Here is a 13,413-nt window from a genome sequence, read left to right as displayed (position 1 = left end):
CGGGCAGGGGGCAGGGGGCAGCGGGCAGCGGGCAGGGGCAGCGGGCAGCGGGCAGCGGGCAGGGGCAGCGGGCAGCGGGCAGGGGGCAGGGGGCAGCGGGCAGCGGGCAGGGGCAGCGGGCAGGGGGCAGGGGCAGCGGGCAGCGGGCAGGGGGCAGCGGGCAGGGGGCAGGGGGCAGCGGGCAGCGGGCAGGGGGCAGGGGCAGCGGGCAGCGGGCAGGGGCAGCGGGCAGGGGGCAGCGGGCAGCGGGCAGGGGGCAGCGGGCAGGGGGCAGCGGGCAGCGGGCAGTGGGCAGCGGGCAGCGGGCAGCGGGCAGGGGGCAGCGGGCAGCGGGCAGGGGGCTGCGGGCAGGCGGCAGCGGGCAGCGGGCAGGGGGCAGCGGCAGGGGGCAGCGGGCAGCGGGTACCGGGCAGGGGGCAGGGGGCAGCGGGCAGCGGGCGGCGGGGCAGGGGCAGTGCGGGCAGGGGGCAGCGGGCAGGGGCAGGGGCAGGCGGCAGCGGGCAGGGGGCAGCGGGCAGGGGGCAGCGGGCAGGGGGCAGCGGGCAGGGGGCAGGGGGCAGGGGCAGCGAGGCAGCGGCAGGGGCAGCGGGCAGGCAGGGGGCAGCGGGCAGCGGCAGGGCAGCGGGCAGGGGGCAGCGGGCAGCGGGCAGGGGCAGCGGGCAGCGGCAGCGGGCAGGGGGCAGGCGGGGCAGCGGGCAGGGGCAGCGGCGGGGCAGGGGGCAGCGGGCAGCGGGCAGGGGGCAGGCGGGGCAGGGGGCAGCGGGCAGCGGCAGGGGCAGGGGGCAGGGGGCAGCGGGCAGGGGCAGCGGGCAGGGGCAGCGGGCAGGGGGCAGCGGGCAGCGGGCAGGGGGCAGCGGCAGCGGGCACGGCAGGGGCAGCGGGCGGGCAGGGCAGGGGGCAGCGGGCAGCGGGGCAGGGGCAGGGGCAGCGGGCAGGGGCAGCGGGCAGCGGGCATAGGGGGCAGGGGCAGGGGGCAGGGGCAGCGGGGCAGCGGGGCAGCGGGGCAGCGGGCAGCGGGTCAGGGCAGGGGGCAGGGGGCAGCGGCAGCGGGTCGGTTGCGGCAGCGGGCAGGGTGCAGCGGGCAGGGCGGCAGCGGCAGCGGGACAGGGTGGGCAGGGGGCAGGGGGCAAGGGGCAGGGGGCAGCGGTGCAGGGGGCAGCGGGGCAGGGGGCAGGCGGGCAGCGGGCCAGCGGGCGAGGGGGCATGGCGGCAGCGGGGCAGCGGGCAGCGGGCAGCGGTCATGGGGCAGCGGGCAGCGGCAGCGGGGCAGGCCGGGCAGCTGGGCAGGGGGGCAGCGGGCAGGGGGGCAGCGGGCAGCGGGGCAGCGGGCAGGGGGCAGGGGGACAGCGGGCAGCGGGCAGCGGGCTGGGGGCAGCGGGCAGGGGGCAGCGGGCAGGGGGCAGTTGGCAGCGGGGGCAGGGGGCAGGCGGGCAGCGGTGAAGCGGGCAGCGGGCAGCGGCGAGGGGGCAGGGGGGCAGAGCGGGCAGAGGGGGCAGAGCGGACAGGGTGCAGGTGGGCAGCGGGCAGCGGGATAGCGGGGCAGGTTGGCAGCGGGCAGCGGGCAGCGGGGCAGCGGGCAGCGGGCAGCGGGGCAGGGGGCAGGGGGCAGCGGGCAGCGGGCAGGGGGCAGCGGGCAGCGGGCAGCGGGCAGGGGGCAGCGGGCAGGGGGCAGCGGGCAGCGGGCAGGGGGCAGCGGGCAGGGGGCAGCGGGCAGCGGGCAGCGGGCAGCGGGCAGGGGGCAGCGGGCAGCGGGCCGGGACATCGCCGCCACCCACCGCGGGCCCCGCCGCCCGCCGGGAACCCTCAGCCCCGCCCTCCCGCTCGCGCTGCCGCCTTGAGGGCGGGCGGGCGGCACCTGGGGCGCCCCACCCAGGCCACGGGGCGTCTCCGGACAGACCGGCCCGGGATCGGGCGAGGCGGGGCGGACGGCGACCCCGGCCGAGCAGAAGCGGGGGGGAGGCGCCCCGAGCACGCAGGACCCCGCGGGGACCGCAGCCCCGAGCGCGCAGGGGTGCATCCGACCTCGCTCCTCTCGGCGGGAGCCCAGGCCGGGCCGCGGGGCAGCCCTGCACCAGGACCTTGGAGCGCGCAGGGGGCGCGAGGCCGGGCGGGGGCACCGCCGCGGGGGCCGCTCCCTAGGGCAGCCGAGCCGAGCCGGACCGCGCCGCCACCCGCCGCCTGATGGCTTGCTCCGAGGTGGGTGTAGGCTGACTTACCTCTTTGCCTCCTTCCGGAGCATCTGGGCTCCTCCTAAGGCGGCCCCAGCCCCAGCCCCTTCTCTTCACCTTGACTGCGTGGCCAGGCGGTGCGGGGTGTGGGGGGGGGGGGGGGCGGGCACCCGGGCCCCTTCCTGTGTTCTAACAAGCCGGCGGCCTCGGGCACGGCGGTCAGGGCCTCAGCTTACTGGCACTTGATTGGGATGGTTTGCACCGCTTCCTGTTCAGGTGGCTTAGCTCCTACAGAAGAGTGGCACCCTGGACTTCTCTTGGTTGCTCGGGCAGTGTGAGCACGCCCACTTTACAGAAGAGGATGCTGAGGCATGGGGAAGCCAGGTAAATTGCCCAGTGTTAGAGCCAGTGTCCATTCTCGTCCAGCTCTGTGTCCCCAAGCTTTGCCGACAGCTGGCCATCTTGTCGCTTCATCTTTACAACTTGCCCTTCCCTGGGGCGCAGAATTTGAGCTCCGGGATGCTGAGCAGCGTCAAGGTCACAGAGCTAATAGAATGGCCATAGTTAGAGTGACAAATCTGGTGCAGAGAAGAGCTTTATCTGGTGGGTGGGAGCTGGGGGTAGCAGCAGCAGATAGGCTTCTAGGAGGAGGTGGTTGGTGTTTGGACTGGGTCTTGAAGGGGGAGCTATGAAATTAAGGCCCTGGATGGGGACAGAAAGTTCCCCAGGATGAGGTCCCCAGACCCCGGGACTGGATTCAAATTTGGCACTGACCTCAGGCAAGCTGTCACCCTCGAAGCTCCATGCTGCTGTTGTGAGGATTAAGTCAGGGGACACCTGTAAAGCCCTGTGTGCTTCCCAGCCCATGTAAATGCCCAGTACATGTCTGCTTCCGCCATCATCATGGATGTTGGCCGAGGGAGAAATGGAAAGGGAACATCCCACATGCAGATCATCTTCATCTCTGAGGGGCAGGATTTTTTTTTTTTACTTCATTTTTTTTTTTTTTTTTTTGGAGTTCAATTTGCCAACATATAGCATAACACCCAGTGCTCATCCCATCAATTGAGGGGCAGGATTAATGATGATTCATATTTTGAATTTTTATACTCTTCTGCGGTTTTCTCTTTTTCTCACAACGAACAACTATTGCTTTTATAGACGTTTAAGAGCCTCTTAAGTTACCTTTTGCAGGAGCAAGTTCCTCAAGTGTTGAGAAGCACAGCAGTTTCTGGCTTCCAGCAAAGTCCTTCACCTTTTTGAGCTAGGACTCTTCGCTTGCAAAACAGGAATTTCTTTCCCTGCCCTGAGCACCCACCTCTGTGGGGAGTGTGCAGAGGTGCTGTGATACAGAGGCGAGGGGTTATTAACTTATTGATTTGCTGTGGGTTTTTAAATTGTTTTTCCAAGCTGATTTCTGCAGCGTGTCCTCTTGACAGCCTCTCCTAGCTGTCGTCTAACTTTGGAGGAGGAGTAGTCAGGTTCTTTTCCTCCCTCCACACAAAGGCCTTGAGCTAGAGACAGGAGGCACTTGCCCCACAGCCAGACCCACAGGAAGAGAAGAGCAGGTAATTTATGCATGACACTTGTCTATTTGCTTCTGGTGGTCTGGGGGCTCAGAAAGATTTGGGGTCCACTCCTAGAGCACCTCTGTTACATGTATACATTCTTTTTTTTTTTCTCACGTGTATACATGTGTTTTAAAACACATTTGGGAACATATTTGAAGTCTAAAGCTTCACCTACTAGATCTTTCTTCTAAAGATTTATTTATTTATTTGAGAGAGAGAGTGCACGAGTGGGGGGAGGAATAGGGGAAGAAGGAGAGAGAATCTTAAGCAGATTCCCTGCTAAGTGCAGAGCCTGATGTGGAGCTCGATCCTAAGACCCTGAGATCATGACTTTAGCCAAAACCAAGAGCCAGCCTCTTAACTGACTGAGCCGCCCAGGTGCCCATTCACCTACTAGGTCTTGAACATTTTACCATGGCCCTCAGCTTCCCTAGGAGCACGCCTTTGAATGGCTGCACAGCAGGGCATCATTTGGACACAGCACGCTTGACTGGGTGAGCCCCTATTTGGAAGACATTGTTGATCACAGAAGTCTAGAGTCTCTGAGTTCCCCAGCCCCTGCTTTCACTGACTCAGATTTTGGAAGAGGACACTGTGTCTCTTTAACTTCTAAAGGCCTGTTAAAGAACCTGCCCTTTCTAAGGATAAGGGAACAGGCCCGGGGCAGTTGGTAAGGTTACTGCAGAGCTGCAGAGTGAGGGACCAGAGCCAGGCCTCCACTCCATGGCTGGAATCCTGTGTTCCCTCCTTTCTCCTAGCTCCTCTCAGCTGGGAGGGAGGCTTTGCACATAGCAGGTGTTTACTCAGTGCCACTTTCCCTCATTTAAGGGCAGGGAGAAATTCTCCCACAAATGTGTATTGAGCAGCTACTGTGTGCTAGGCACCAGGGGGATCTAGCCGTGAGTGGGGCCAGTATGGACCCTGTCTTCAGGGTGTTCACTGTCTGGTGGGGAGGACAAGCAGAGGAGAAGTTAAACACACAGAAATGCTGTGATCCAAGGAGGCCCTGGGGACTTGGTGTGTAAGTGAAGGCTTCTTGGGTGAGGGCCAAGCTGAGTCTTTGAAGGGAGATGATGGCAAGTGACCAGACAGAGAGAACAACGTGTACAATGGCCTAGAGGTTGGCTTTGAGGATGACATGGATGTGGGTTTAATCCCTTCCTGTCTGCATGATCTGGGGCCAAATTTTTTCCCAGTTTTTGTTTTCTCTGTGCATTTTTTTCTTGACCTGATGGAGATAATACACCATGCAGCATTTGCCACGCTAAGCTGAAAAAAGGAAGATACACGCATATCCCCGTGTAGTTGTTAAACATTGGTGCCAAGCTTGTTTTCTCAAACGGGTTAATAATGTTCCATCTGGAGGGTGTGCCATGGTTTACTCACCAGTTCCCTGTAGTTGGGCCCTGAGGCTTTCTCCAAAGCAGGACCATTACAAATAAGGCCATAGAGGACATCTTTTTGCACAGAGGGGCTTCATGTTGTGGACTTGAGTGTGGAGCTCCTCAGTGCCCCCTTTCACTCTTGCTCCTTTACCTGCCTTGGGTCTGTGGTTACCTCTGCTGGATGGAGGAAGTATCAACCTCTTGGGATTGTGACCTCTTGGGATTGTGACAGGGACGTGAGGCACGGCATAACCAGCAAGTCCCACCCCTGGAGGCCCTGGTGGGCCCAGGAAGTGTTCCACCCTTCCCTCCTGGCCTGCAGTAGATGGGGCTGGTGTGGGGAGTGGGGTGCACAGGGAGTCCTACCCACCAGGCTGATGGGACCTGTGAGGCCTGGGGAGCCGGGAGTGAGCAGAACCACACTAACCGAGCTCCTGCTGGGTCCCACCCGTGGTGCTCAGAACCTGGGACACGTTCTCTGTGACCTCTGAAACAGCCCTGCCAACTTGGGAATATCATCTCCATTTTACAGATGAGAAGAACTGAGGCACAGAGGAGCCACATGACCTATCCAGGTTACACAGTGACCTCTAGGGAGGACTCCACACAGGGTCTCCAGTCCCCCAGCAGGCCTCTCTCATGGCCCATTTTATTCCTCTCTGCCCTTTTCTGTGTTCAGATGTGTGATGTGAGCCGAGCAGCCTCCACACTCCGCTACTGCATGACAGTCAGCGGCACGGTGCTTCTGGTAGCTGGGACCCTCTGCTTTGCTTGGTGGAGTGAAGGAGATGCAGGTACTCAGCCTGGCCAGCCAGCTGCACCCACTGGGCACCCCATGCCCGAGGCCTCCAACCCCCTGCTCAGGTCGGTCAGCTTCTTCTGCTGCGGCGCAGGCAGCCTGCTACTACTCCTCGGCCTGCTGTGGTCCATCAAGGTCAGCACCCGGGGGCCTCCCCGACGGGACCCGTATCACCTCTCCAGGGATCTGTACTATCTCACTGTGGAGCCCTCGGAGAAGGAGAGCTACAGGTCAGCGGGGCAGGTGGAGGTGATGGGTGGCGTGGGGGATAAGGCTGTTGGGCATTTGTGTAGCAAATTCTCATGGAGTTTCTCCTCCAGACCAGGCCTGGCCTATGTTCTGGGGATCTGGAGGCTGATCAGCATAGTCTTGGAGGAGTTTATTTTATTAATTTATTAATTTATTTATTCATTTTTAAAAAGATTTTTATTTATTATTTGACAGAGAGAGAGAGAAAAAACACACAAGTAGGCAGAGTGACAGGCAGAGGGAGAGGGAGAAACAGACTCTACACCGAGCAGGGAGCCTGATGCAGGACTCAATCCCAGGACCCCAGGATCATGACCTGAGCCGAAGGCAGATGCTTAACCTACTGAGCCACCCAGGCGCCCCAGTCTTGGAGGATTTTAAAGCCCTTTAACAGACTTTGACAAATCAAGGTAGTTAGAGCTGTCAGAGAGGGGCAGACATGGTCCTATGGAGATGAGGAGAAATCCAGGAAGGTTTCCTGGAGGAGGTGGCAATTGAGCTCAGCATAGTATGGGGCAGAAGAGCATAGGGGTAAAAAGCCCAGGCACAAGAATCAAACCTCCTGGGATCCCTTCCTGGTTCTGTCACTAACTATCAAGTAAGAAAGTAGATCATGCCACCCTGCTGAGCCTCACCTAAAGGGGGTGCCACCCTCATCTAAAGGGATGCCACCGTCATCTAAAAGCACAGCACAGTCACAGCAAACACCTGTATTCACCACGTGCCCGATGCTGTTCTAAGTGCTTCTTATATATTTATTCATTTTGTTTTCACAGCAGTTCTCTGAAGTGGGTACTGTACTCCATTTATAGAGGAGAACGCTGAAGCCCCAAGGCATGGGTTAACTCGCCCAAGCACACCCAGCTAGCGCGCCTCAGTCAGGACCTGAACCCAGAGTCTGCTCTCACTGCTCCCTAGCTCAGGGGACACGCATGTGTAGGACTTAGCCCAGCGCCTGGCACACAGTAAATGTGACTTTTCCTCAAGTGGATAGGGTAGAGAGAGGCAGTTTAGGAAGGCAGAAAAGCCTGTGCAAAGGCCCAAGGGGCAGGATGGGGGTGGAGAAAAAAATCTTGCATTAAGACCATATTTCTCAACCTTTGAAAAATTATCGCTCCCTCTAAGGAACTTCTTTAGGCATTTTTTCCCCCTTAATCCTCTACCCACCTCCATGAAATGTTCATACCACCGATATACTATTTGTTTGCTCTGTATGTATATCTGTATTATGTCCATAAACAGAGGATCACCAAGATACCAAGAACCCACTTTTTGCCCTGTGGAGAATGCCTGCGCTATATGTGTACTTGTTACGTATTTATTCATTCAGTCAAGTATGGGATGTGCCTATCTCCCCTGCATCCATCTCCAGTCCCGTCTGCCTACAACGTAACAATTACTGTTGCTGTTTCTAGAAGAAGAGGGTGAGGAGTATCCAGCCCAAAAGTGGCTGAGCCTGCTGGCTGCCAAGCTTGCTGGCTTCCAAGCTTGCATGCTCCCAGCCTAGCCTGGAAGCGCTGGATTTTGGTGTATGAGGGGCTAAGCCAAGGCTTTATGAGCTGGCCTGGGACCTGGACACCCTTGACCCCTTAGTGAGGGGGAGAATGTATTCTGAGTTCAAGAATGTGGCCTGTAACTCCCTGAAGTTATTGTCAGAGACAATAGAGTATTCACGAGGGGCCATGTAGTACAATGGTCTGGCCTTGGTTTGACCCAACTGTGAGAGGGCAGGGCCTCGGGGACTCTCCAGCCAATCCTCTCCCTTCTCAGATGAAAAGCCTGGGCCTCAGAGAGCCCCAGGACCTACCTGGTCACACAGCAAGTCGGTGGTTGACTGGAACCAGGCCAACCCTCAGGGTGCTCTGGACGGCAAGCTGTCTCTCCTCACCCCGCCTGGGCTGACTGCTCGGGGAGGGTGTTGTCTGTACACACAACCGTGTTGACTCAACAGTGTCGGGGCCATCGTAGTGTGTGTCAGGTGGGGCCAGTTGGCCTTCATCTCCAGCAGGGCCAGGAGGAAGCCCAGCCCGGAGGGTGCTCATGGCCCACCAGGTTCAGAGACCCAAGCCTTAGGTTCAGAACTAGGAAGGTTGGGTGTCAGGAGGCTGCTTTTATCGATGACTCTCTGGTCCCTGAAGCTGACCTCGCCGGGCCCTGCTGCTCGGGAGCCTCTGTCCCCCATGGGGAGGCCACTGTGCTGGTGTGGACAGCAGGCCTCCCAGGGCCCCCACCCTCAGCGAGCACAGCAGAAACAGCCTCGGTCTACTCAGACATGAGGGTTTCAGTGTCCGCTCTTCCTTTTATAAGCCGTGTGTCCTTGAGCGTGTTACTTGGGACTCCCTGAACCATGTCTAATTCTTCATCTGTCATCTGACCCTGACAGAACTTTCCCCTGTGATTGCCGAGAGGCTCGGATGAGTTGATAGATGGGGAAGTAGATGCACTGCAAGGTTCGCGCACACTTAGCTCTGCTGCTGTGTGTGAGACTGTGCTTTGCGGCTTGCAGTGCGCTCTGGCGCCCACTAACCGTGTGAGCCTCAACCATACGAGGTAAGCCTGAGGATGAGACCCATTTTACAGATGACAGAGCTCAGGTGTGGAGAGAGGAGGGCCTGGGGTAGGAAGACAGGTGATAGGTACAGTTGGCTTGAACTTTGCAATCAGAGGGGGGCTGGGGCTTTGTTGCTTAGCTGACGTGTGACCTTTACCTATCTGTACAATGGCTGAGAGCCAGGCCCCCTGGCTTGTCACAAACATGACACAGATTAGGGAATTTACACATTGGGCAAATAGTATTTCATCCACATCCCTTTCCCTCTCCCTCCTGTGGTTGCCTGACTCAGCTGAAGGGTGGAAGAGGCAATGCCAGGTATGGGTCTCCTGCCCCCACAGGGCTCCAGAGAGTGGGGCAAGACCCAGCCTCAGTGGAACTTGCTGCACCTGGGGACCATGGGGGCAGGCCCCTCTCACACACTTGCAGGGTGCAGTATCCAGAATACACTGAACGGAGCCTCCGTCCGGAAGTGTGTGTGATCTGGCCGCCCTGCATGGGGCCTCAAGCTCCCCAATTTCTAGACCATGGGTATGGGACTAGGGGCTGGCTGGGCCCTGCTGGCTCATAAGGCAGCAGCAGGTGGCATGAAGGGCTACTCCGCATCTGCCCTCTAAGCAAACTTCCTGCTATGGGGTAAGCTTACCTGGTATGTGTGCCTTGCCCTGCCAGCTGTTGCCTGCATGGGCCATCCCAGGCATACTCCAAACCTCTTTTTTTTTTTTTTTTAAGATTTTATTTATTTATTTAATTGTCAGAGAAAGAGAGAACACAGCAGGGGGAGTGGCAGAGAGGCAGAGTGGCAGAGGCAGAGAGAAAAGCAGGCTCCATTCCAGGACCCTAGGATCATGACCTGAACCAAAGGCAGATGCTTAACTGACTGGACTCCCCAGGCATACCCCAAATCTATCTCATATCTGGAGGGCTTGGAGAAGAGGGTGAAGCAGGAGTGTGGCTGGGAGGAGAGAGAGCTGGGCAGGAGACATAGGACTCCGGGAGCTGTATTACCCACATTTTTCTGAGTATTTAGAGCTTTCTCCATTTTCCCCCTCCCTGAATCTATAAAAGGGGATTGTTACCCCCGTTTTACGGATGAAGAGAAAGAGGCTCAGAGAGGCCATGTGAACGTGGCCTAGGTCACACCACAATAGACGGCAACAGAATCTAGCTTGCTTTCCTCCAGAAGCAATGTTCTTTGCCTGCAGTCACATGCAAAGATCCTGGGAGCTCAGAGAATGACACCCCCTTCAGCTTCCTCACCTGCAGGGCTCCTGGGTCTCTTGCAGAGGAGGAGGGTCTGTGAGAGGAGCATGTAATAGCACTGAGCAGGGGGCCCACATTTGGCTCCTGGCTGGTGCCCTCCATCAGGCTGGCACACAGGCTGGGGGTCAGCCCTAGGCTCCCCACAGGCCTGTTCCATGACCCTGTGACTGGAGCAGCAAGCCCACCGCCCTAGTGCGTCACTCTGAGGGCTGTGATTGTCTCGGCCTAAGAAGACATATTGTCCAGAGAAGGGCCTTGTCCCCGGTGGGGGATGGGAGCTCAAGCGAGGGGCAGCAGCAGGTGCCCAGCAGGGCCCCCACCAGCCTGGAGAGTGAAGTTCCCTCCACCATCTCTTCTGACCCCCAGGACCAGCCTCCTGCCATCAGCCCCTCCCCTGTCTAGACCTGCAGACCCCCTGGTGCAGATTGACGGGTTTCCCCACCGGCTCCAGACTGATGACCTTGGACAAGCAACAGCTTCTTGGAGCCTGTATGGCAGGAGATCTGTGATAAGCTTTGTTCCACACACCCCTTCCGCACAGAGACTTTTGAGATTTTGTTATTGGTTCCTGTTTATGGAGTATGTGCTAAGTGCTCCTTCCCTATATTATCTCAACTAATCTTCACATAGCCCTGGTGAATAGGTGCTATTATTGTCCTCATTTTATAGATGGGGAAACTGAGGCTCAGAATAATGGAGTTACTGAGCCCATGATCTTCCACCAAGAATGTGGCAGAGTGGAGAGTTGAACTAGCCAGTGCCCAGACTCCTAGCCAGCCCTCAAACTACTTGGTGTGGAAGCCACCTTCAGGGTCACATGGTCACCCCGGTATCTGGGAGCAGCGTCTCCAAAGCAGAAACAGCCCAGACATAGGGTCAGTGACACTCCCACCCGCCAGGGAAGGGAAGTGTCAAGGGAAGAAGCACTACCTGGCAAGGGGAGAAGCTCCACCTCCCCAGAGGTGACCCACTGGGGTTCTGAGAGGACTGAGGGCCAGCCTCATTGCCATCAGCATTGCGGCTGGGGCAGGTAACCTGTTTTTAGAATTTAGCCTGTGAAGCCTGGTCTGAGAAGCCTCACGGGCCCGGTCTCTGCCTTAAGTCCCTGCAGGGTAGTTCATTTGTTGGAGGGAGGGCAAGTCACAGGAAAGTCAGGCTGTTTACAGATAGATGTGGTTGACCCAGTAGGTAGTGAACTCTCCATCTCTGGAGGTATGCAAGCAGAGGTAATCACTTGGCAGACTTACCATATGGGGCCTCAAACGTCTAGATGGGCAGGAGGGTTGATGTCTCCCATCGTGCCTTGAGCAGCCACCACGCTGGATCTTGTGAGGGATATTACAGTAAGCTGGAGGTCTTTCTGCCTATGAACCATCACTCTGTCTTTCAGCAAATGTCCCCAGGCGATGTGCCCTCAGGCCCTGGATGCTCAAAGTCCAACCTCGTCCTAAGGGACGACCCACAGAGGGCACCTGGTGGGGGTCAATGCAGTGACAGCGAGGGGGGGGCAGTGCTCTTGGGAGCCCAGAGCAGGGAGTGAGAGCTTCGCTGGGGGGAGGCACCAGTCAAGGAAGCGCAGCAGAGGAGTCTCAGAGGACAAGTGGGGACTGGCCAGCGGTCGGGGGGGGCGGTGGACTTCCCCTGCGGGGACAACTGAGGCGGCGTGACGAGTGTGTGTGGACAGCTAACCAGGTGGGGCAGGGAGGGGAGAGAGGGAGGAGCAGCTTCAGCCGTGCACCCAGGGCGCTGGGGAGTGGGCACAGGGTTGGGACCAGGGCCCGAAGTCTTCTCCAGCCTCAGCCTTCCTGGCTCCTTCCCTGGCACACGGTGGGTCTCGCCCTTGCCCTGGCCGCAGCTGCTCTTCTTCTCCTGTAGGGTCCCAAAGGTGGCTGCCGTCCCCACCTACGAGGAGGCCGTGTGCTGCCCGCTGGCTGCAGGGACCCCCAACACCACCTGCACAGCCCGTGGAGGGAAGGCCTGGAGGACAGAGCCTCGGGGGATGCCCTGCTGGGGGCCCAGTGCCCCCCGCCGCCCAGCTACGAGAGCATCGTTGGTGCCGGTCAAGGCATCTGTGGGCAAACAGTGCCTGGCGCCGGGTGCTCCTGTCCCGGCCCGGCTCAGGCCGCAGTGGGGGAAACTTGAAGGCTCCCCGTGGCCTCTGGAGCCGGGGACAGAGGCTGGGCCTCTGGTGGCTAGTCCAGCGCCTGGTCCACAGGAGGCACTCAACAACCCTTTGTTGCGGAATGCTGTTGTAGTCACCTATCGCCGTGCAACAGACGGCTTAGAATAAACCCATCTGATCACCTCTCGTGACTCCCTGGGTGCCTGGGCCCGGCTGGTGGTTCTTCTGCCGCACGTGATGCTGGTGGGGCTGCAGTCCTGAGGTGAGCCGGGGTGTCCAGGATGGGGCACTCAGACAGCTGCCAATTGTGCCCATTGTGCCCGGAGACTGTCGTACAGATGAGATGATGGGGGTGGGGCAGGACTGGCCCGAGGTCACTCCCTGAGTCTATGATCAGAGGAATGTGGGCTCTGAATTCAGATCACCTGGACATGGGTTCCACGACTATCAGCCAAGTGACCTTGAACAAGTGGCTTTGCCTCTCTGCCGTGGCTTCCTCGGGTATAGGATGGGAATCAGGAGTGACAGGCTGCAGCGCCGGCCGAGGAGCTGGGTTATGAGGGACGCACGAGGTGAGAGCAGCTGGCTTTGTGAGCTCACCGTGACCCTGTAGGCACAGTACTAATGCCTCAAATCCTCAATGCACATCTTAGCCCAATGGCAGGTGTCTGTTCTGCCAGATTTTGTTAGTAACCCCTTTCCACCTAGTGCAGATTTGGCCTCTGCTCCCATACCCCCTGTGACAGGGAGCTCGTTACCTTGCCTTACTTTCCTGATGTGGCACAGATGTCTGTTCTCTGCCCGGTTACGTTCTGCATCCTGCATTTCCACCTCACCCCATTCACAGATGAGAAAGGCAGCTCAGAGACGTTAAGTAACCCTCCCCAGGTCACACAGCAAGCAGGGATTCAAAGTCCTGGGGCTCAGTCAGCTGCATAAGGGTGGCATTCCTTGAGGGCCTCCTGCATGCTGGGGCGAGGGGCAGGCCTCTGCCACTGTTTCACATCGTCATGGCTGCTCTGCTACAGGTGGTGTTCCCACTTAACAGACCGGGAAACTGAGCCTCAGAGACTTAAAATCACAGAGAATGAAGGCAGAGCCAGTGGTTTCTTGCAAGCCTGCCTGTGCTTCCGTCTCTGGCCTCCCTCTCTTCTGGAAGTTCTATCCACCCGTCCACTCCCCAACATCAATCAGGAGCGTACTCATCCTAGCCCCTGGGCTTACGACCATGAACAAAACAAAGTCCACAGCCTGCAGCAGTAGGAGACAGACAAGGGACGAGATAGATACTTAATGTATGTAGCA

At 58.8% G+C, this 13,413-nt stretch overlaps 1 protein-coding gene across 1 annotated transcript; it reads left to right on the top strand.

Annotated features, from left to right (window-relative positions):
* The first annotated feature begins 1,736 nt into the window (after nucleotides 1–1,736).
* On the top strand, nucleotides 1,737–12,291 carry TMEM61 (transmembrane protein 61). Its single transcript, XM_041772391.1, is given in 5 exon segments — nucleotides 1,737–2,196; nucleotides 5,804–6,153; nucleotides 11,862–11,919; nucleotides 11,921–11,956; nucleotides 11,958–12,291. Coding segments are annotated over 5 exon segments (630 nt in total). The 5' UTR covers nucleotides 1,737–2,181; the 3' UTR covers nucleotides 12,129–12,291.
* The last annotated feature ends 1,122 nt before the right edge of the window (nucleotides 12,292–13,413 follow it).

This window comes from Vulpes lagopus, chromosome 10, assembly GCF_018345385.1.
Source record: "Vulpes lagopus strain Blue_001 chromosome 10, ASM1834538v1, whole genome shotgun sequence".
Lineage (NCBI taxonomy): Eukaryota > Metazoa > Chordata > Mammalia > Carnivora > Canidae > Vulpes > Vulpes lagopus.
This window is presented reverse-complemented; position numbering and strand designations above follow the sequence as displayed.